The sequence below is a fragment of the Pleurodeles waltl genome, chromosome 7, assembly GCF_031143425.1.
Source record: "Pleurodeles waltl isolate 20211129_DDA chromosome 7, aPleWal1.hap1.20221129, whole genome shotgun sequence".
Classification (NCBI taxonomy): domain Eukaryota; kingdom Metazoa; phylum Chordata; class Amphibia; order Caudata; family Salamandridae; genus Pleurodeles; species Pleurodeles waltl.
In genome coordinates, this window is record NC_090446.1 from 758277028 (window position 1) to 758300757 (window position 23730).

Here is a 23730-nt window from a genome sequence, read left to right on the forward strand (position 1 = left end):
GACAGACTATGGGCGAGAGCATGCAGACTGAGAGTGGATGACTGTGTTCTGCAGTGTTTGAACTCTAGGCCTCGGTGCACAGCCCTTGGCCCCAGTAACAGCGTGTCAGGCTGGTTGTCTAGTTCCACTCCCAGCGCTGCACGCACATGCACCTCATACATGTTGCACCATGTCCATGGCACACCCACATCAGGCCTGTGAACACTGCTATTTAGAGGCACGAGAAAGGTCAGTGCAACAGTAAGGTGAAAGTGAATAGCAGGAAAACTGTTAGAATACAGCAGTGTTAATTTCGCAATTATATTGAATTGCAACTTGACAAAAAAAACACCGAAAATAGAATAAATAAAAAGATAGATAGTTGACACAAGGTAACGTGATTGTTTTTTTTTTCCATTTTCCTTCTGCCTAGGCAGTATGTCATAGACAATATTGAGTGATAGATTGGTAACATCAGTTTTAGGGATTGGAAAACTACATGGACCTAGCTTTTTTAATGTCTTTCAAATCTCTCATTCTTTATGTGTTGTAAGTATGTGTTTATATTATGTTTGCAGGTTTTATTAATTAATTATAGAGGTCAAAGAGCTAATTTACTTACCATGGTTGTTACTCATTTTGTATACAAGAAGACTCATTAGGAAGAAACACAAATTACTAAAATCTGAGAGTAAATAAGTAAAAGGCCCTTTACATTGGCCTAGACTGTAATCTGAACAAACTATATGGAGTGACACGAAAAGAGACCATAAAGAAAAAAAGAAAAGAGAAGTAGCATGCAATGCAGAAAACAGCAGTGAAACATGTGGAAACACCCTACAGATAAGAGAACCTTGTACTTTCTGTCTCCGTCTCTCTTCTCATTCTCCTGAGTTTCGCAAGGCACATAACTTATTTTTAGAGGAGAAATACTTTAGGCTGAAGACCAACAAATTGGACTGTTTAAATCTATAGCATGAGGTCTGCCCTCTGTAGCAACGCGACCAATGATTAACTGCTGCTGCCAGGCCTATACTCGTGGGTCTCCACCTGTCTGAAAGGTCCGCAGCCTTTATTGCTTTCCGATGTACAAGTCATTGCTCCTTCCTCAATTACGTTAACTTACCTTGCTTTGCAATTTAATAGTACTGTAATTTTTTGTATTGAAAATGAGCGGGTCATTCCCCCTCCTGGTGTGTGGATGTTCCCTGAGTGTGGATAATACTGGTTTTGTATGGTTGCATTATAAGAAATATTCTTTTATTCCTTACAGCAGTACCAATGAGCCTGAATGCATGCCTACATGTAGTTAGATGCAAAGTAGTCAAAGTGTACGGGTAAGACCTTCAGTCCTCTTTTTCCATGGTCCCCATACACACACCACTATTGCGTTACCAGTCTCTCTTCCAGACAATTCAATTAAATTAGGATTTTTCCATGTGCTTCTTTTATTCTAATGCAGTTGTAAATACCAGTAGATCAGTCAGTAAATCATATTGTGCCAAATAAACCGTAAACTGCAGAGAAACTGACGTGTGTTTTTTAATAAAATACCTTGTCAGCTTAAGGAAAGTGGCATGAAAGAAGGCTTCCTCAGCTGGACTAATACTCCGCTATTAAATTCTTTGAGCGTATCTGGAAAAACGCCACTGTTTTTTTTAGTATATCCGGTTAGGCCACGTTATTTGGTTTTGCCAGTACTTCATGAATTATCGTCTGCTATTTCTTTTGCATAAACTGATACATAAGAGGGAACTGGATTAGTTCAGTTTTTACTACGTTGAAAATTGTATGTGCAAACAAGTGTAGCACCGCTGTATACTTTTAACATTTGTCAATGAGCTGTGAATGATCACACCAAAATAATGTGTTTTTGATGTCTTATGTCACGTTGGGTTACTTGTGTTGCGGTTCAAATAGTGCCTGGCCGTTTGGGACGAAGGGTTCCCATTCGAACAGGGCAAAGGCCGATGTGCATGTGCCTGCAAAAACGGTGGACTGGGATTAATTTGTGCATTCCACCTATCACTTTTTGTATTCTTTATTGTGTCACACAGCACAAGCATGCCACCATTTAATTCTGACTGAAACCAAGGAGACAACTATCTTTTTTATTACTAAAGAATAAAAACAATTGTAGCTATTGTGTCAAGTATTTTCAATTCTATTAAGGACACGGAGGCGAGGATTATGCTTTCTCTCTCTTTACTGTATAACTCACAGCAGCCAATGAAAACATTCAAAAAAGAAAACAATGTTTCTCAAGAGTCCCAGTAGACCACCACACTGTCCAATCATATATAACCCTCTTATATAAATGTCACCATCCACAAAGTCCTTACTCTTTCTTTACAACGGTTGCAATCAACACTGTGTCCACAATGAACGAACGCTGATCCAAAATGTCTAAGACAAACCATTGGAACTTCAACCTCTGCGGCATACAAGATCTGCTTCTCGCATCTCACAAATTCTTATCCACATCTAGACTAAAGTACAAATAAAAACTAAAACTAAAGGTCTATGGCACTAGAAAAAACAGGTGAGAATTAACAATATGGCAGTTCTTGACATCATCGTTACATTACATTAGTCAACAGCATACGTGTCCTTAATAGAATTGAAAATCCTTGACACAATAGCTAGAAAATGTATTATTCTATGTCAGGACCGGAGGCTTTGGATTATGCTAGTTCAAACCTGATCCACAATGACCGAAGCCACACCTACAATAGGCTTATGGTAAAAAACCTAAAAAGAAGGAATCAGCTGACCAATCTGCTGTTGCCATAATGTCCTCTAAGCAAGAACCTGTTCCAAAAGCCTTAGAAGCCATAGCTCCCCTGACAGAATGTGCTCCAAAATTGCAGGTATCAATCCCCGCTACATTCATCAACCATTTAACCCACCTGGCTAATGTGGCAGAGGACACTGGACCAAAAGGTCTTTGCAGTGAGATAAGCAGTTGACCCTGGAGGTCTCGACAGACCTCACAAGTAGACTCCTCATACACTTTCAAACCCACGCACAATTTTTGATGATGGGAAAAAGCAGGATAAAAAAAATACATTTAGAATCTATCTTCGTTCTTCTTGAAATGGTAAGATACTCCAGAAGGAGTAAATACTGCCAAGTCCAAAGCTTTTACATCCGAAACCCTTCGACATGATATGAGGCAAGGTGGAATAGTAAGTTTTGCTGCTAACTGTTTACATGACAGGTCTTTGTTGCACGGCCAAGCCTTCAGAAATGTTAATACTACATCAGCATCCCAAAGAACAGAATATTTTGGCTTTGGAGGATTAACCAACCTGATACCTCGTAGTAGTTTACAAACTAAGGGGCGATCTCCCACTGATTTACCGTCAATATGAGGGTGTCTCGCGTATATAGCTGACCTGAAATTGTTGATTGTTCTATATGCTAAACCTTGGGTTGCTAATTCTAAATGTAAATTCACAATTAAGCTAATGTTTGCCCCCAAGGGATCGACACTCCATTCACCACTCCAACAGGTCCATTTTCTCCAAGAAGATTCGTACCGTTGGTGAGTGGAGGGGGCCCAGGAATGGGACAGGAAAAACTAAGCGTTGTCTGAAACTCCTTACACCTGCAAACGTTTCCTGAAATTCTCCATGCCAGAAGGTACAATTGTCCAAACATTATTAAGGGATGAGGTAATCCTTCTGGGTCCAGAAGTAGGAACCGGTAAGAGGGAATTCGAAGTGGAGGGGCAGATGATAATTCCATGGCCATTGGGAACCATGGCTGAGCTTTCCAAAGCTGTGTCACCAAGACTAATTCCGCTGATTACCTCCTCACCTAAGAGAGTACTCTCAGAATCATGGGGAACAGGGGAAAGACATATAATTACCCCATCTCCCACGATTGCAGGAAAGCATCTGACCCCATTGCCAGGGGGTCCGGTCTCCAACTGAAGAAACAAAGGAGTTGAGCGTTCAGACGCGATGCAAAAATATCGACTGAACACGGAACCCAAATCTGATTGAGTCTGGAGAACTTCTGACAGTCCAGTTTCCAGTCGCTGCCGTCCCTCAGGAAACAAGAGCTCCAATCCAAAATCAGGTTAGACCTGCCCAGAATGTAGTCCGCCAAAACTCAGACGATACTCCCAAAACTCTTCGTCTATTGACCCCAGCACTTGAGATCTGCCTCCACCCCCCCCCAGATGGTTTATATATCGTACCGCTGAAACATTGTCCATGCAGAGCAGAATGCAACCACTCGCTTTGCAGGGGGATAGAGATTGAATCACATAAGATTCCGCCAAAAGCTCCAGGCAATTAATGTGAAGAACTTTCTCTTAAGGGGACCATCTCCCCCCGGTTGTCACTGAGCCGCAACCGGCTCCCCAGCCCCAAAGGCTGGCATCCGACTCTATTACCAACTCGGGAGTGGCTGAAAATATTGCACTGCCACTCCAGGCATCCCTGTGATCCAACCACCAAGAGATCTCCGGTTTGGCCTCTTTGGAAAGTTGGAACTGTTCGGAATAGGATAGACACCTGCGAAGGTGCATGATCTTCAAGCTTTGGAGAGCCCGATAATGGAGAGGTCCCGGGAACATTGCTTGAATGGAGTAAGCTAGCAAACCTACTAGGTGAGTGAGAGTTGGCAATGATATTTTCGGAGAGGCAAGGGCTCTCCTTAACTCTTTCTTGATAGAAGTTCGCTTCAAAAGAGGTAACTAGAAGTTGAGCTTTGACTGAGTCTCCTTGAAATCCTAAGAATTCTATGTTCTGAGAAGGAATCAGGATCTACTTTTCTAAATTGATGAGAAAACCCAAGTCCTGGATAAGACGGATCGTCCATGACCAGATGATTCATGAGAATCTCCCTGGATTGGGCCATGATCAGGATGTCCTCTAGATAAATAATTAGACGAACACCTCTTTCTCTGAGGGCTTGAACCACTGGACGTAAGAGCTTGGTAAAACTCCACGGGTTGGATGAAAAACTGAAGCGGAGGACAGTAAACTCGTAACATTGGTATCTCCAGAAGAATTGGAGAAACATTCGATGTGGTACAAAAACCAGAGTGGTAAGGTATGCGTCCTTGAGATCTAGGCTAACCATGTAATCTCTCTCATGTAGTAAAGTAATTCTCTTAGAAGACGGATACCATCCATCTTGAAATGATGATAGATTATCCAAGAATTGAACTCTCTCAGATTGCGAACCCGGCGAGAACCTCCGTCTTTCTTTTGCACTAGAAAAATGGGGCTGATAAAACCCAGGGGATGTGGAGTCATCTGGAATGTGGCGTGTTTGTGAAGCAATGCAGATACCTCTTTATCTATAAAAGAACTTTCTTCTTGGGGGAAAATGTAGAACCTGAGGTTCTTTGAATTGTTGGGGAGTTGCATAGAACTCTAGTTTGAACCCTTGAACAGTTTTCCAAACCTAAGGATCTGGAGAGAGACTCTCCCAGCATTTTGCACAACCTTTTATTCTGTCCCCCAGGATTACGTCAGAAAATGGAATAACTATCACCTCTTGTTGTGTTGCCTGAAGCGGAGGAACCACCACAGTTACTGCCTCAGAACCCACAGCCGTAGCCTTTGCATGTTCTGGAGTGGTAAAAATTCGATGAGGAATGTGAAGAACCTCTTTCTCATTGCCCAAATCCTCCTGAGGCCTGGTGGAAACCACAGCCCGGCGCTTGGCCTCTGAACTGCCCGGCCCTGGCAAAAAAGGCCCCCGCTAAACATCTTCATCTTGGATGACTGTGCTTTGTCCAAAGCAGAAAAGGTGGCCACATATTTTCCTAAGTCCTTACCTAATTTGTCTCCGGACAGCATTCTGTTCACTAAAGAGCCTGCCTCATTGGGGACTAGTTCTGCTAATTTCAGGTCAATCCTCATAAGGAAGGACCGTCTCCTCTCAGTGGAAATAGCGCAGTTCGCATCGCCAAGAAGGCATATAGCCCTCTGAAACCATTGCAATATGGTGTCTGGGTCCAGTGAAGTATTTGATTCTTTAGAATGCACTGCAAGTTAGAGGATTTTTGTAATGGGGCCAGAAATGTCCAAAACCTTGTCCTGGCCTCCTTTCCAGGCTCTATCTAAACCTATCTTGGGGTCTTTTGTAAACTTTTTGATAAAGGTTGTCAGATTCGGATCCAATTCGGGGGTATCTGTGACTTTTCCTAGTAGGGACGGGCAAGAGCATTCTGAGCGCAAGGTACTGCGCACGTTGCGATCAAAACGTTTATGGATCCTATCCTGCACGGGATGAGCTACCTCAGTGCAGGGAATCCATTCGGTAGAGCGTGGATGAATAATGGCCTCTGGGTCAAAAGATAACATTTTCTGGGTCTGGTTTTCTTCCTCAATGTTGCAGGATTTGCGCTTACGTTTGCCCGTGGGTTTAGAGTCATCTGCGCGTTAAGATTCGGAGGAGTGGGAAGAATCCGATTCTGCAACATCCAAAGTGTTTGAGGACATTTTAGTTAGAGACCCACTAGCTTCCAAGGAAGGAAAAGATATTTGTGGTCCTTAATCACATACGCAGCCATCTATGCAAGAATGTCGGCCATTGATGGTGGACTCACCAAGGCTCTTTGGTCAAAGCCCCCATCAGGTGCCAGATCATCATTGGGCATATTCCCCATAGGGAGTCTTCCCTGTAATTCACGATGGCAATATCGGAATAAAGGGCGGGTAAAAGGCTTTAAAGCCCTTATTAGAGCCTGGTTCACTGACTCCTACACGTGGGTGGCCAGGGCTTCTATAAGTCTTTCGTCCATGCCATATTCTTCACTGACATCAGGATTCTCCTGATAAAAAATTGTCTTCTTCGGCATAGTACACCATACTAATAGTAAGAGGAGAGGAGCTCAATGGGGGGTGGGGGGGGGGTCTGGGGGCACCCAACAGGTAAAAAGATTTAATGGTACTCGTAGCTCTCAATTTCATAAATAGTGGAGGGAGCATCTGCAACCCCTGCAGCAAAGCAAAACAACGTTTTTAAGCCCCGTTGGGTGTTCAGGGACAGAAAATGTGTTTTTCAGTTGCGCTGCGCTCCGAGACACATCAGAATCGGAACATGTCGTCAAAACGCATATGCGACTGGAAATGGAAAGAGGACGGAGTACTCTGTCTTCCGAATGCGTACACTGGGTCCCGACAAGCCCAGAGGGCAGGGAATTGTTACTGGATTACTGTTCATGCGCGATCTGAAGCTCAATCGGACACAGCTGCTTGCCGGATTCATGTACCGCTCCGCAAGAGCTGGACAAACCAACAATAGCAATACTGAAATAACAATAATTTAATAATGACACTTATCTCGTGCTGTGAGCAGCAAAGAAAAAGGAAGGACTTCGTGAATGATGACATTTATATACGAGGTTTATATATGATTGGACAGTGTTGTGGACTACTGGGAATCTTGGGAAAAGTAGTTTTCTGTTTTGAATGTTTTCATTGGCTGTGTGAGTTATACAGTAAAGAGAGAGAAAGCATAATCTGACGCCTCCGGTCCTGACATAGAATTGGGATTACACTGGGGCATGTAGATCAAATGAGCCATGTTGTATTTTAAGAAAGGCAGTGAGTCATCTTTTTTGTGGGAATTAATGTAATTTGTCCAGGTTCGTTAATATTTTGAAACCTGAATCTCATAGACTGAAATGCACCCTATTATTAAATCCCTTAAATTCACTTCACTGAACATTGTATGTGTTCAAATAATGTCTAGAAAATGCTTTAATTATAGTTAAATGTAGTTAATTATAGTGAAATGTCAGCAGACAATCTCCTGGATAGAAGCTTTTGTACCCAACTAGCTCAAAGGAAAGTGAGGCGGAATGTTCCACTGGGCGAAAAGCATTGCTCTCCCCAATGAAAAGACCACCTTTTCTGCCACCCCTCTCACTTCCATTGTCAGTCTGGGGAACCATAGTGCAGCAAGGGATGAATAGCTTCAGGGAAGATGGGATCTGGAAAAGGAAAAGCAACTGGAGCGCTCCTAGAGGCAAGAGGGCTAAGAGGGGACTGCAGGAAATGATGGTTTGAGCATCAGTCGATACGGAGAAAGGAGAGCTCATACTTTGAGCACTACTAAGTAATTTAATTTTGACTATTAATCCTTATCCTGTCTCCAGCTTTTGACACTTTGCACTAGGAAACACTCCTAAATAGACTAAAGGAAATTGGCATGGAAGAGGCATCCTCAGCTGGTTTGCCTCCAACCTTATGGACAGATTGAGCATTATCTTAGTACCTTAATTCACCTCATAAACATAAGGTATGGAGGTAGGAGTACCTCAGGGCTCAATCATCCTGTCACTCATCTCCAATGTATACATTAACACTCTCCTGGAACTCCTCATGTTGTTTTACGTCATACTTGGGCAGTATTCACATAACCCTTAAATTGGAAAAACTTATAACCTTAAAGTTTTGGAACTAGGTGATTGCCTCAAGCTGTCGACCACTGGATAATTATAAACCACTTTAGACTCATTGGCTGTAGACGTGTACTTCTGCCCTGAATGCCAAACTGTACTGTTGTCTGGATCCCTAAGGCTAATTTTTTGTTTTGCCAACTGCAAACGAAAATCATGCGTGTGCACGTGACATAAGCCTGTCTCAGGAATTGTGGTCTTGTTGGACCAGTCTCATGTGCCTAAAGCGCTACCTACATAGGAGCTAAGTAGCACAAGCGCAATGGTGTGGCAGCTTACTGTATGTAGAGGTGCCAGGAACTTCTTACCCTGCAAGAAGTGAGGCCTGACGGGCTCAGTCACCTTTTTAAAGTTTCTCTGCTGTGTGCTTAACCCAACCCTTGGATCTAGGACCAGCACCAATAATTTATTCTTTTTTTTTTTTTAAAGAACTGATTATTTATATTTTGTAGACAAACAACTCAACTATCCACTAATGTTATACAGTTAATTTGACTCAGCAACCTTGGATGGCATTCCTAGGGCAGTAGTATGCAGCGAAGTCTGTCGAATGGCTTGAGTAATGTCATTCCTCCTGGTTAGGAGGGGTGTCTACCTGGTTTAGTCCCTGTCCCTCCTCTGCATCCCCCAGAGGGTCCGGCTCTTGTGAAGCCGACCTCAGGTTCACCCTTCCCCAACCTAGTCCATAATAGGATCTCCAATTTCCCCATACCTTTCCAAATGTTTGGGAACAACCACAGGCTTCATACACCATCCTCTCCACCTCCATGCAGTGGGCTTTACCCATCCAACACATATCTTTGTTTGGGACCTGGGGGCTACACGCTTTTTCGCTATGTCTCTCTTCCCCAAAGCAAGCCCTAGCATTCAGAAGTCAACTGTCTCCTAGGCAGGTCCACATCCCCCAGTATCCCAAGGATGACGAATTGTGGAGAGTTCGGCACCTTGCTCCCAGATTCACCAAGAGCTTCCTAATTATCTTTTTCTAATGTTGTTAAATAAGCAGGCAAGCCCATAAAGTGTGAAAGAAAGACCATTCATTGGAATCGCACTTCGGATAGTTGGGCAAGAGCATGCTGCCCATCTTGATTGCCATCTCCGATTGTAGTATACCATTTGTAGTACTTACACTGAATGAGCTTAAAGCTCGCCCTAATCTCTGCTTTGCGTGGGTGCATAAGAGTGGGCCAACTGGAAGAGTCTACATCTTCCAGTTGGCCCATATCCACCTCCACCTTCCAGTTCGCTCGGAGATGCAGCAGGGTGGCTGGCCCATTGTTGTCAAACATGAGGTATGTGTATGAGACTGCCTTTCTGTTCGCTTCCTCCATTCGTATTCTGTTTTCGATAGGGTTACTGTCCTCCAGGCTTTTTACCAGTCAATAAAATCCACTTTGAAACCGTGTTGTACCTGGAGGTAAGTGTATTGCTGAGAGGGGTCCATTTCAAATTGATCTTGCAACTCAAGGAAGGATTTCATCTCCCCTCTCCCTCGTAGGTCCACTAGTGTGGATATACCTTTTATATCCTATTTTGTATAACCTGTTAGTCACCTCAGCTCTGTTACCTCACTTACTTTCCATAAAGGGGAGTGGCTCCACCCCACATAGTTTCCTGGGAGGCTCTAGTCAGCCTGAAAGCCAGCTCATTTAACCCTTGTGCTGGGGAAGTCCAATAGTACACCCTCTCATTGCCCTGCAACATCTGCAGAGCTATCTTGGGGGCTACTCCATCCCACAGCAGGACATATAGTATACTGTCCTCACGGTTGAAGGAGGAGTCTGGAACTTGGTGATCATTTTGGTTAAGGAGGCTCTACCCAACAGCAAAAGTGACAGTCGTCTCCATCTGGCTGCATCCAACGGAAACTCTCTGTAGGTCACCAGCAAGTTGTTTTCAAGAAAGTAGGCCTCATCTCGATTCCCAGGTAGAAGAATGTCTCCATCCCCACCTTGATTAGGACTGGGGTCTGGGGAATCCCACTTTTTTTTTAATCTCCCAAACGCAAAGATGGTTGTTTTGTCCTGGTTGTTTTTGTACCAGCATATTTTTTACATTTGTGAAATATTGAGAGGACTGTAGGTATTGATGTATTCAGGGTTGGAGAGTTATAGTAGGATATTGTTGTGGAATACCTATATCTTTTCAGGCTTCTGACCCACCACCGGGAATCCAACCCCATCTCCTCTAATGCTGGCCCAGGTCGGCAGTGGTTTCAAGCAGAGGGTGAAAAGCTTTCCCTTTCTAGAGGGATGAGTCTAGAGAAAACACATTCACCCTCACCCTTGCCATCAGCTTGTCGTACAGAAGCTCTGCCCATTTACAGAAAATCGGGCCAAATGCTAGTCTCTTCAGTACATGATGAAGATGTTACAAATCAATGGAAATGAAAGCCTTCTCAGCTTCTAAGGCCAGAAGGGCAAATGTGTCTTGGGTATTCCTCTGTCGATCAAGCCTGATGCGCAGAGGACAGAGGTCCTGCTGCATCGCTCTACAGTGTATGAACCCCATCTGGTCTTTATGGACTAGAGTGGCTATAATCTTAGCCAGTCTGCGTGCTTATATTTTAGCTAGGATTTTGACCTTGGTGTTCAAAAGCAAGTTTGGCCTCTATGAAGAGTACTGCACATCCAGTGTCTGTCCCTTGGGAATCACAAAAAACTACAACATGGCTACCTAAATACTAGAAGAAAAATAAAGTAACATTATTCAAAAATATATATATATACACTAATTGGAGCATATAGGGTAACAAAGAAGCACACATGTATAGAAAAAAAATAATATTAACTGTATAGAAAAAAAAATCATAATGTTCACCATTCAGATGTATAATACATTAACCAGAAACATACAAAAATTCAGACTTACGATATAACATACACATATCTGGGTCACAGACATCACCATCTAAAAAAAAGACCATTCATGCCTGCCAACAGTTACACTCACACCACGCTCACTGTCATACCATACACAAAATCCTCTAAAGATTGGGATGAGGTCTCCCCTGTGCCATCCAACTAATATAAAACAAATTCACAAGCATCATTAATGATGTCATTCAGCATCATTAAGGGCATATATTGACATCACATTCCTAAAAAAGAACATAAATGCCATAATTGTAAAACTAGACAACAAACAGGATGTCATAAGATATAAATACATAAACAACTCCGATCCTACAGTTCTGATGAAAATAATAATCAAAATGATACTTCCATCCCCAAAATTGGCAGGAGAAAGAGGTTTGCTTCTGAACAATTGATTTTTCATTTCTCCCATTTTCTGCTGTAGGCACCCATCACCATGGCAGGTCACTGGTAGCACCATGGGAATGAGATTTCTCCCTGGTGAAGACAAGGTTCTGTATCGGACAGAAAGACCAGTGTGTTACGCAACATGCCCATGGGAAATAAAGAAACTCAATGGCTGGAGCCCCAACAAAATTGCACAGCACATAAAGGGTGGGCTTAGCCCCTACTCTGGGGACTGTCTGTCCAACCTCAGATATGTGTGCATCTCATCTTCACTGCTCCTTGAAACTCTCTCCTACTGCTATGTTGTGTTTCCTTCACCACGTCAATCAAAACACATGCACAAGCACTGATACCATGTCCGCTTCATGACAGTTTGAATAATATGCATTGTCAAAACCAGGAGGTCTCCTAGGTCACAAGTGAAGCAGGAAGCCAGCAGCTGGGTTGCTGTCTTACTCAGGTGGATTTTTGGTGCATAGAGTGGCTGTGCTGGTTGCAGTTGTTCCTCCAAAAAAGTGTCCTGACTTTTACAGTGTCATTGTGGAGACAGGAGGAGCCATTTAAACTCTGCCTGAAGAGCTGCATGTTCACACATGAAAGGCCTCTCACTTTCTGGGCAGTGCGTAGAAATATTTCTAGAATAGAATAAGGGCGATGTTATCTTGGAGAAGTGATACCTGTGAATAGACATAGAAACAAATGCTCATCCCAAATAATTTATTTTGATAGCAAATTAAGTAGCATTTTAATAACTAGGATTAACGCCGTCAAAGTTGCCCTATCTAACGCTGAACCGGAACAGCACTGTAGGTGCATCCTTAACCGCTATGCTACCACTACTCCATCCAATAGTCACTATGTCATGCTATTCCTTCCGCTTTGAAGTCAGTACCTTACAAAAAAATGTATAATTCCGTCTCCTCCACATACCAAAGATGAGCCGACACTCCAATTGCTGCTCCACAAGCGCTATATTATTTGACTATGTGCCGAGGGATCAATGCATTCCAGCTGCACAACAACAGACTTGTTCATGATACAAAATGCTATTACATCTGTCTTTTGATTTGTGTCTGCTATCAAATCCCTCCTCTCGCTGCAGTGCTATCAACATAAACAAAGGACCACAATAGTCCTAAGATAGTACCAGCCATTTTGGAACGCTCTCTATGTAAGTTCCCAATATGTTTAGAAACTAAATCAACATTTACTCGGGGCATTAGAGTTCACATCAAATTTTGAAATACTTAAGATAATGCCAATTCCTAGTTTCCCAAACCACAAATACATCAGTATGAAAGGTAAGTATTGTGACATTTGTCTCCCACATAATTCATAAAAATTTAGTTCATACTTGCTTCAAATGCGTATTGCACTTTAAATGAAACAATTGCTTGATGTGAATTATCAACATCAATATAACTCGTTTTTGGAAAAGGAGAACATCGACAATATGGTCCTTCTATTGTTTACAGCTTCAACCCCATTAGATAGTAAAGCCCCACTGGGCTTACTCATATGATTCCTCTTGAGGATATGTACAAAAGAGGAAATGGAAAAATAAAAAAAATACAATAAGAAAATTGTAAAAAGTATACATGCCAACTATTGCCATTATAGACAGTTTCATATACTGCTATAATTAGAGGAAAATATAAATTTCTTCATCTACATTCAAGCCAAATGGTTCATTATATTCCAAATCTAAAATGAATCTAGATCCAAGCCTCCTAAGAGTTATTTCTCTCTCTCACCCTCTCCATATATCTTTGGGGATATGCTCTTCCCTAATATACAGAAGAGAAGGAATTCAGCAAATGTGCATGCAGGCACGTTTAAGCCGTGTGCCCCGGTGGTTTGGTGCACACTGGCAAACACACACGTTTTCTGAGAGTAAAACAGTTACTTGTTTTTTTCTCTTTGCCACTCTCGTAGATGGCAAATGTGCATGTCACTTACTGCGAGGCCAAGAGAGCAAGATTGGTCAGCCGTAGTGGGTGTTGCTGCGGTGCTGTTCCCATGCTCTGGCTGTAGTGGCAGTGATGGACATCACCAGTGAGTATATTCTGCCCATCAATAGAGCAAGAACCTCCTCCAGCGAGAGGAGCAATATTTAGCACCATTCTGCATCATCTTCTGCATCTGGAGCAAGCACCATCTGACTGTGCAGTAGAACCCCATCCCATCCCCATGGAACATATTGATTGCTGATGAGATGGACTCCTTGTCACCACTACAAAATACAGAGCTGCATAGTACTGAGGTTGGTTGACACAACATGTTAAAGACATGAAAAACAAGCAAGGACTGAAATGTGCTGACCACAATAAGCCAATAGGTGAAGAGTGCTGACTCTGACCTCACTCTATGTGTGACGTTAGATCTGGCAGGGAGCTAAAATTGTAGCTGTTCAAAAAACACTCTTCATGTGGTCTGATCATCTCAACTACAATTGAAGACTTCCAATAGTCAACTCTGCACTACATAGACTTTTAAAGAAGTGCTGTATGAGCCCTTACCTGCTTTTTTTTTTACAAACACCCTACAATAATGTTCAAAAAGTAGATAATCGTGCCTACAATGTCATACAGTTCTTCAGTCTGTATAGCACACTGATCGTTGAATGAAAATAATTCTTGCCATTTTATGAGTGAATAGTTCTATTGTGCTTTTATAACCAATATAATATGACACGACTAAATATAGTATATTAATCATTTATACTTACTGTACATAGTGCCTTGGTAAATTACCTTTACAACAGTCTGCTTTACATTTTTGAGACACTTTCTGTGTTTTGTCAACACTTCAAAACTTCTATTGGATAATCCGATATTATGATTAAATGTACTTTCTTTCGTTTTCCTTTTCCAGAAATGGCTTCCCCAAGCAAACTGCTGCGCAGCTGATCCTGAAAGCTATTTCTAGCTATTTTGTGTCTACAATGTCCTCTTCAATCAAGACGGTTTATTTTGTGCTGTTTGACAGTGAGAGCATAGGTATCTATGTCCAGGAAATGGCCAAGCTAGATGCAAATTAAACCTGGAAGACTAGCAAGCTGACCTCACCTTGCACCCCTCCCATGAAGAAGGCACTCATTCTTCCCTGAGAGGTAGCACATTGATGAAGCAGGCGTTCTTTTTGACTCTCTAAAATGTTGGCACTGATAAGTAATGTTACCGCCTGGGATACTCTTCACTCCAAGCATTGCCTGAAGTTACCATCACTTGCAGGATTTTATACTTTTATGTGACTAAGTATAGAAAATTATGTAGAAAAAGAGGAGTCAGGATTTGTCTTTTGTATATGATGGGAAACAGAAGAATTGTTTTGTACCTGTGTTATGGTGCTATATTGTTCATCTAATGTAGTTCCATTTATTCCTAATCATGGGTGCTGCAGACCCTTTTGTGTTTCCTCATCGTTTTAAAATAATTTGTCAATACAATGTCTGTCATGTTATGTGAAATGATTAAACGGGTGAACTAAGTGAGTGACTATATTTGCCTGTTACTAATTCAGCAGTTTCATCTGACATTGACGTTTCGGCTCTTTTAACTGCATGTATTTCATGCAGTCTTTTTACTCAGAGCAGCAGCAGAAAGAAAGCAGTGTAGTTGAAGTAACGATAATAATAACAATATTCTTAATAATTTGCATGTTGACAGATGTGACCACCAATGGCATCTCAACTTAATTGTCAGTCAGGCATATTTCCGTTCAATTGTTACTGACTTTAGATTCATGGCTTTGCAGCTTGCAATGGGTCGATAAGCAAGTTTTTTGTTTGTTTGCATGGTTACTTAAAACCATTGCTATAATAACACCAAACAATAAAATCTTAAATATGTACATAATGCTGTATTACACATATGTGAAAATAAAATCATTTTCATATTTTCATTTACTAAAAACAGTGAACGTTTGCTTAAAAAAAAAAGAAAAAAAAAGAGATGGCAAAAGAACACTTAGGGAGGCAGATGCAAAAGTTCTTAAGCAAAGGCAAAGACCAAGACTAAAACCCAAGAAGTTATATGCAGGGGCTACTTCACAGAAGGTGGAGATCAGAAGCCCATGCTCGACTCGAGTCCAGGGACCATGCATAAAAAGTGCAGGAGATCATATGTAGGAAGTTGGCTCTGTATGCACTATTTCAAAGTAAGGAATAGTATGCACAGAGTCCAAGGGTTCCCCTTAGAGGTAAGATAATGGCAAAAAGAGATAATACTAATGCTCTATTTTGTGGTAGTGTGGTCGAGCAGTAGGCTTATCAAAGGAGTAGTGTTAAGCATTTGTTGTACATACACACAGGCAATAAATGAGGAACACACACTTGGAGACAATTCCAGGCCAATAGGTTTTTGTATAGAAAAATATATTTTCTTAGTTTATTTTAAGAACCACAGGTTCAAATTCTACATGTAATACTTTGCATGAAAGGTATTGCAGGTAAGTACTTTAGGAACTTTGAATAATCACAATAGCATATATACTTTTCAAATAAAACACATATAGCTATTTTAAAACTAGACACAGTGCAATTTTCACAGTTCCTAGGGGAGGTAAGTAATTGTTAGTTCTTGCAGGTAAGTAAACCACCTACGGGGTTCAAGTTTGGGTCCAAGGTAGCCCACCGTTGGGGGTTCAGAGCAACCCCAAAGTTACCACACCAGCAGCTCAGGGCCGGTCAGGTGCAGAGTTCAAAGTGGTGCCCAAAACACTTAGGCTTCAATGGAGAAGGGGGTGCCCCGGTTCCAGTCTGCCAGCAGGTAAGTACCCGCGTCTTCGGAGGGCAGACCAGGGGGGTTTTGTAGGGCACCGGGGGGGGGGGGGGGACACAAGTTAGCACAGAAAGTACACCCTCAGCAGCACGGGGGCGGCCGGGTGCAGTGTGCAAACACGTCAGGTGTTTCAGTTGCAATCAATGGGAGACCAAGGGGTCTCTTCAGCGATGCAGGCAGGCAAGGGGGGGCTCCTCAGGGTAGCCACCACCTGGGCAAGGGATAGGGCCTCCTGGGGGTCACTCCTGCACTGGAGATCCGATCTTTCAGGTCCTGGGGGCTGCGGGTGCAGAGTCTTTTCCAGGCGTCGGGATCTGGGAGTCAGGCAGTCGCGGTCAGGGGGAGCCTCGGGATTCCCTCTGCAGGCGTCGCTGTGGGGGCTCACGGGGGGCAACTCTGGCTACTCACGGTCTCGTAGTCGCCGGGGAGTCCTCCCTGAAGTGTTTGTTCTCCACAAGTCGAGCCGGGGGCATCGGGTGCAGAGTTGCAAGTCTCACGCTTCTGGCGGGAAACGCAGTTGTCTTGAAGTTGCTTCTTTGGAAACAAAGTTGCAGTCTTTGGTGAACAGGGCAGCTGTTCTCTGGAGTTTCGTGGTCCTTCTAGAGCAGGGCAGTCCTCTGAGGATTCAGAGGTCGCTGGTCCTGGGGAAAGCATCGCTGGAGCAGTTTCTTCAGAAGGGGGGGAGACAGGCCGGTAGAGCTGGGGCCAAAGCAGTTGGTGTCTCCGTCTTCTCTGCAGGGTTTTTCAGCTCAGCAGTCGTCTTCTTCTTAGGTTGCAGGAATCTGATTTCCTAGGTTCTGTGGAGCCCCTAAATACTGAATTTAGGGGTGTGTTTAGGTCTGGGAGGGCAGTAGCCAATGGCTACTGTCCTTTAGGGTGGCTACACCCTCTTTGTGCCTCCTCCCTGAGGGGAGGGGGTCACATCCCTATTCCTATTGGGGGAATCCTCCATCTGCAAGATGGAGGATTTCTAAAAGTCAGAGTCACTTCAGCTCAGGTTGCCTTAGGGGCTGTCCTGACTGGTCAGTGACTCCTTGTTTTTCTCATTATCTCCCCTGGACTTGCCGCCAAAAGTGGGGGCTGTGTTCAGGGGGCGAGCATTTCCACTAGCTGGAGTGCCCTGGGGCATTGTAACACGAAGCCTGAGCCTTTGAGGCTCAATGCTAGGTGTTACAGTTCCTGCAGGGGGGAGGTGTGAAGCATCTCCACCCAGAGCAGGCTTTTGTTTCTGTCCCCAGAGAGCACAAAGGCTGTCACCACATGGGGTCAGAAACTCGTCTCTCAGCAGTAGGCTGGCACAGACCAGTCAGTCCTGCACTGAACAATTGGGTAAAATACAGGGGGCATCTCTAAAATGCCCTCTGTGTGCATTTGTTAATAAATCCAACACTAGCATCAGTGTGGGTTTATTATTCTGAGAAGTTTGGTACCAAACTTCCCAGTATTCAGTGTAGCCATTATGGAGCTATGGAGTTCGTTTTTGACAGACTCCCAGACCATATACTCTTATGGCTACCCTGCACTTACAATGTCTAAGGTTTTGCTTAGACACTGTAGGGGCATAGTGCTCATGCACCTATGCCCTCACCTGTGGTATAGTGCACCCTGCCTTAGGGCTGTAAGGCCTGCTAGAGGGGTGACTTACCTATGCCACAGGCAGTGTGAGGTTGGCATGGCACCCTGAGGGGAGTGCCATGTGGACTTAGTCATTTTCTCCCCACCAGCACACACAAGCTGGCAAGCAGTGTGTCTGTGCTGAGTGAGGGGTCCCTAGGGTGGCATAAGACATGCTGCAGCCCTTAGAGACCTTCCCAGGCATCAGGGCCCTTGGTACCAGGGGTACCAGTTACAAGGGACTTACCTGGGTGCCAGGGTTGTGCCAATTGTGGAGACAATGGTACATTTTAGGTGAAAGAACACTGGTGCTGGGGCCTGGTTAGCAGAGTCCCAGCACACTTCTCAGTCAAGTCAGCATCAGTATCAGGCAAAAAGTGGGGGGTAACTGCAACAGGGAGCCATTTCCTTACACATGCCCCCCCCCCCAGCCCACAGGCCAGGAGACTCAGCCAAAGCTGGGAGAGTCTTCCTAGTCTGTCAGGCGAGGAAGAGTAGAGGAAATAGGCTGGTGTGTTGCAGGGCCTACTCTGTCTTACATCCTCCTGTTCAGTTCATTCCCTCTGGGGAACTGACCCACTTCCACAGTGATAGGACCTAATCTGAACTGCCTCTTGTCTGTGCTTTCAATGTCTTCACCCATTCTCTCTATTTTGGGGTTAGAGGTATCCACCTCTGCTAATCTTATCTTAGCCAGGGTCACCCCTAGCTTACCCAAAGAGGTTACCCAGAGCTGGAGTAACCCCCACCATGACCAACAGGGTCAGGGGGCCTAACTTGCTATTTGGCATGGGGTCAGACCACCATGCCAAGGATAGTGCAGCCATAAAGGCTAACACCCAGCAGAGGCCACTGACAGCTGTCAGTGCCCAGAACCACACCTTTAGCTCTTCACCTACAAAGGAAGGGGCTAAGTTACAGGCTTCTTTGTGTTCAGGGGCCTGTCTGCTGTATTAGAGTGGGGGGTTACCACATCTTGTAGTAAACACCCTTCTTCCACTCTTTCTTCTGTTAACTGAGGAGCCACCCACTCAGACTTGACAGTTGCCTGACTAGCCAGGATTTATTGTGGGTCAGGATGGACTTTACCAGTGCAACTTTTGGAGGTCTCCCCTACTGGAGCAGACTCTACCTGGCTTGCTGGAACCTTGGTTAAAGGATGTCCACCTTTCCTACACTGTTTTTTTCTTTTTCTTCTGGGGCCTGCTTGCAGTTACTGCAGGGTCAGGACCTCCAGACTCCTTGGGAGAGGACTGGCACTGGACCAGTTCCTCTCTTGGGCTCTGACTAACCTCTGGGTAGTCATTTCCAAGGAGACAATCAAGGGGGAGGTCTCTACTGACTACCACCCTTCTCCAGCTAAAAGTCCCACCCACTTCTATTTGCACAAAAGCCACAGGCCTATCAGTGACCCTGTCTGGGCTAACTCTTACTCTGGCAGTCTCACCTGGGATGTACTGGTTTGAGAACACCAGCCTGTCATGCACAATAGTGTGACTGGCACAAGTGTCTCTCAGGGCAGTGGCTGGGATTCCATTTACCAGTAGGTGGTGGAAGTGTCTACTTCCCTCTGGAATCTCCAACTCACCTGTGGGGCCCTTTTTCCAGTTGAAGGCTATGAAGACCTCCTCATCTGAGGAGTCATCCCCAATGGCTACACTGGTCACCCCTGGGATTTTGCTAGGGGGTTTGTTTTTGGGACAAGAAGTGTCCTTGGTGTGGTGCCCTGTCTGTCTACAGTTATGGCACCATGCCTTAGTGGCATCCCAGTTCTTACCGTGGTACCCACCTTTGTTTTGGGTTGTGTCTTGGGGCCCACCCACCTGTTCTGGTTTTTGGGGCCCTACAGAGGACTCTCTTTCTTTGTTTCGAGTGTCACCCACTTTCTCCTGGTGAGGCTTTGTAACCCCTTTTTTTTGGTCACCCCCAGTGGAGGTTTTGGTTACCCTAGTCTTGACCCAGTGGTCTGCCTTCTTTCCCAATTCTTGGGGAGAAATTGGACCTAGGTCTACCAGATACTGATGCAACTTTTTATTGAAGCAGTTACTTAAAATGTGTTCTTTCATAAACAAATTATAAAGCCCAACATAGTCATGCACTTCATTTCCAGTTACCCAACCATCCAGTTGGGTAGTCTACAAAATCAACCCAGGTCTGGCTTGAGGATTTTTGAGCCCCCCTGAACCTAATCCTGTACTCCTCAGTGGAGAATCCAAAGCCCTCAATCAGGGTAGCCTTCATGAGGTCATAGGATTCTGTATCTTTTCCAGAGAGTGTGAGGAGTCTATCCCTACACTTTCCAGTGAACATTTCCCAAAGGAGAGCACCCCAGTGAGATCTGTTTACTTTTCTGGTTGCACAAGCCCTCTCAAAAGCTGTGAACCATTTGGTGATGTCATCACCATCTTCATATTTAGTTACAATCACTTTTGGGATTTTCAACATGTCAGGGAGAATCTCTGACCCTATTTATGTTGCTGCCACCATTGATGGGACCTAGGCCCATCTCTTGTCTTTCCCTTTCTATGGCTAGGATCTGTCTTTCCAAAGCCAATCTTTTGGCCATCCTGGCTAGCAGGAGGTCCTCTTCACTGAGGCTATCCTCAGTGATTTCAGAGGTGCTGGCCCCTCCTGTGAGGGAAGCAGCATCTCTGACTAGTATATTTGGAGACAGGGCTTGAGGGGCCCTGTTCTCCCTAAGTAGGACTGGAGGGGGGGAATTCTCCTCCAGTTCACTATCATCATCCTCTGGGTTGTCATCCTCAGAGGGGTTGGCTTTTTCAAACTCTGCCAAAAGCTCCTGGAGCTGTTGTTTGGAGGGTCTTGAGCCAATTGTGATTTTCTTTAGTTTGCAGAGTGACCTTAGCTCCCTCATCTTAAGATGAAGGTAAGGTGTGAGGTCGAGTTCCTCCACATTCATCTCTGCACTAGACATTATGGGGGTCATTCTGACCCCGGCGGTCTAAGACCGCCGGGGCCAGGGTCGGCGGGAGCACCGCGACAGGCCGGCGGTGCTCCCAAGGGTCTCCCGCCAGTGTACCGCCGCCCTTTGGAATCCTCCAAGGCGGCGCAGCTAGCTGCGCCGCCGAGGGGATTCCGACCCCCCCCCTACCGCCATCCAGTTCCCGGCGGTCCGCCCGCCGGGAACCGGATGGCGGTAGGGGGGGTCGCGGGGCCCCTGGGGGCCCCTGCAGTGCCCATGCCACTGGCATGGGCACTGCAGGGGACCCCGTAAGAGGGCCCCTACAAGTATTTCACTGTCTGCTTGGCAGACAGTGAAATACGCGACGGGTGCAACAGCACCCGTCGCACCTTCCCACTCCGCCGGCTCGATTACGAGCCGGCATCCTCGTGGGAAGGGAGTTTTTCCCTGGGCTGGCGGGCGGTCTTTTGGCGACCGCCCGCCAGCCCAGGGAAAAACTTAGAATACCCTCCGCGGTCTACTGACCGCGGTGCGGTATTTCGGAGGGGGGAACTCTGGCGGGAACTCTGGCCGGCGGCCTCCGCCGCCCGCCAGAGTTAGAATGACCCCCTATGTTTCTAAAAGTTGGAATACTTTTTAAGAATCTAAAACTAGTTCTAGAATCTAATTCAAACTTTTACAAAACTTTTAAACTCTAAAACAAATGCTAACAGGGACTAACACAAGGCCCTAGCAGGACTTTAAAAAAATTAGAAAAATAGTTCAAATTGCAAAAATCTATTTCTAATGACAATTTTTGGAATTTGTCATGTGATCAGGTATTGGCTGAGTAGTCCAGCAAATGCAAAGTCTTGTACCCCACCACTGATCCACCAATGTAGGAAGTTGGCTCGGTATGCACTATTTCAAAGTAAGGAATAGTATGCACAGAGTCCAAGGGTTCACCTTAGAGGTAAGATAGTGGCAAAAAGAGATAATACTAATGCTCTATTTTGTGGTAGTGTGGTCGAGCAGTAGGCTTATCAAAGGAGTAGTGTTAAGCATTTGTTGTACATACACACAGGCAATAAATGAGGAACACACACTCAGAGACAATTCCAGGCCAAAAGGTTTTTGTATAGAAAAATATATTTTCTTAGTTTATTTTAAAAACCACAGGTTCAAATTCTACATGTAATACTTTGCATAAAAAGGTATTGCAGGTAAGTATTTTAGGAACTTTGAATAATCACAATAGCATATATACTTTTCAAATAAAACACATATAGCTATTTTAAAACTAGACACAGTGCAATTTTCACAGTTCCTTGGGGAGGTAAGTAATTGTTAGTTCTTGCAGGTAAGTAAACCACCTACGGGGTTCACGTTTGGGTCCAAGGTAGCCCACCGTTGGGGGTTCAGAGCAACCCCAAAGTTACCACACCAGCAGCTCAGGGCCAGTCAGGTGTAGAGTTCAAAGTGGTGCCCAAAACACTTAGGCTTCAATGGAGAAGGGGGTGCCCCGGTTCCAGTCTGCCAGCAGGTAAGTACCCGCGTCTTCGGAGGGCAGACCAGGGGGGTTTTGTAGGGCATCGGGGGGGACACAAGTTAGCACAGAAAGTACACCCTCAGCAGCACGGGGGCGGACGGGTGCAGTGTGCAAACACACGTCAGGTTTTCAATTGGAATCAATGGGAGACCAAGGGGTCTCTTCAGCGATGCAGGCAGGCAAGGGGTGGCTCCTCTGGGTAGCCACCACCTGGGCAAGGGAAAGGGCCTCCTGGGGGTCACTCCTGCACTGGAGTTCCGATCTTTCAGGTCCTGGGGGCTGCGGGTGCAGCGTCTTTTCCAGGCGTCGGGATCTGGGAGTCAGGCAGTCGCGGTCAGGGGGAGCCTCGGGATTCCCTCTGCAGGCGTCGCTGTGGGAGCTCAGGGGGGGCAACTCTGGCTACTCACGGTCTTGTAGTCGCCGGGGAGTCCTCCCTGAAGTGTTTGTTCTCCACAAGTCGAGCCGGGGGCATCGGGTGCAGAGTTGCAAGTCTCACGCTTCTGGCGGGAAACGCAGTTGTCTTGAAGTTGCTTCTTTGGAAACAAAGTTGCAGTCTTTGGTGAACAGGGCAGCTGTTCTCAGGAGTTTCTTGGTCCTTCTAGAGCAGGGCAGTCCTCTGAGGATTCAGAGGTCGCTGGTCCTGGGGAAAGCGTCGCTGGAGCAGTTTCTTCAGAAGGGGGGGAGACAGGCCGGTAGAGCTGGGGCCAAAGCAGTTGGTATCTCCGTCTTCTCTGCAGGGTTTTTCAGCTCAGCAGTCCTCTTCTTCTTAGGTTGCAGGAATCTGATTTCCTAGGTTCTGGGGAGCCCCTAAATACTGAATTTAGGGGTGTGTTCAGGTCTGGGAGGGCAGTAGCCAATGGCTGCTGTCCTTTAGGGTGGCTACACCCTCTTTGTGCCTCCTCCCTGAGGGGAGGGGGGCACATCCTTATTCCTATTGGGGAATCCTCCATCTGCAAGATGGAGGATTTCTAAAAGTCAGAGTCACTTCAGCTCAGGTTGCCTTAGGGGCTGTCCTGACTGGTCAGTGACTCCTCCTTGTTTTTCTCATTATCTCCCCTGGACTTGCAGCCAAAAGTGGGTGCTGTGTTCAGGGGGCGGGCATCTCCACTAGCTGGAGTGCCCTGGGGCATTGTAACACGAAGCCTGAGCCTTTGAGGCTCAATGCTAGGTGTTACAGTTCCTGCAGGGGGGAGGTGTGAAGCATCTCCACC

The 23730-nt window shown here is 45.2% G+C and overlaps 1 protein-coding gene across 7 annotated transcripts in view; it reads left to right on the plus strand.

Moving 5' to 3' along the window:
* The window catches only part of MACROH2A1 (macroH2A.1 histone), a 254157-nt gene extending 238994 nt beyond the window's left edge, over positions 1 to 15163 (plus strand). For all 7 annotated transcript variants that reach the window (XM_069199232.1, XM_069199237.1, XM_069199236.1 and 4 more), the window contains one exon: positions 14548 to 15163. In XM_069199232.1, the coding sequence (XP_069055333.1) occupies positions 14548 to 14713 (166 nt within the window). In that variant the 3' untranslated portion in view covers positions 14714 to 15163. The remainder of the gene's footprint in view (positions 1 to 14547) is intronic.
* Positions 15164 to 23730: the final 8567 nt, after the last annotated feature.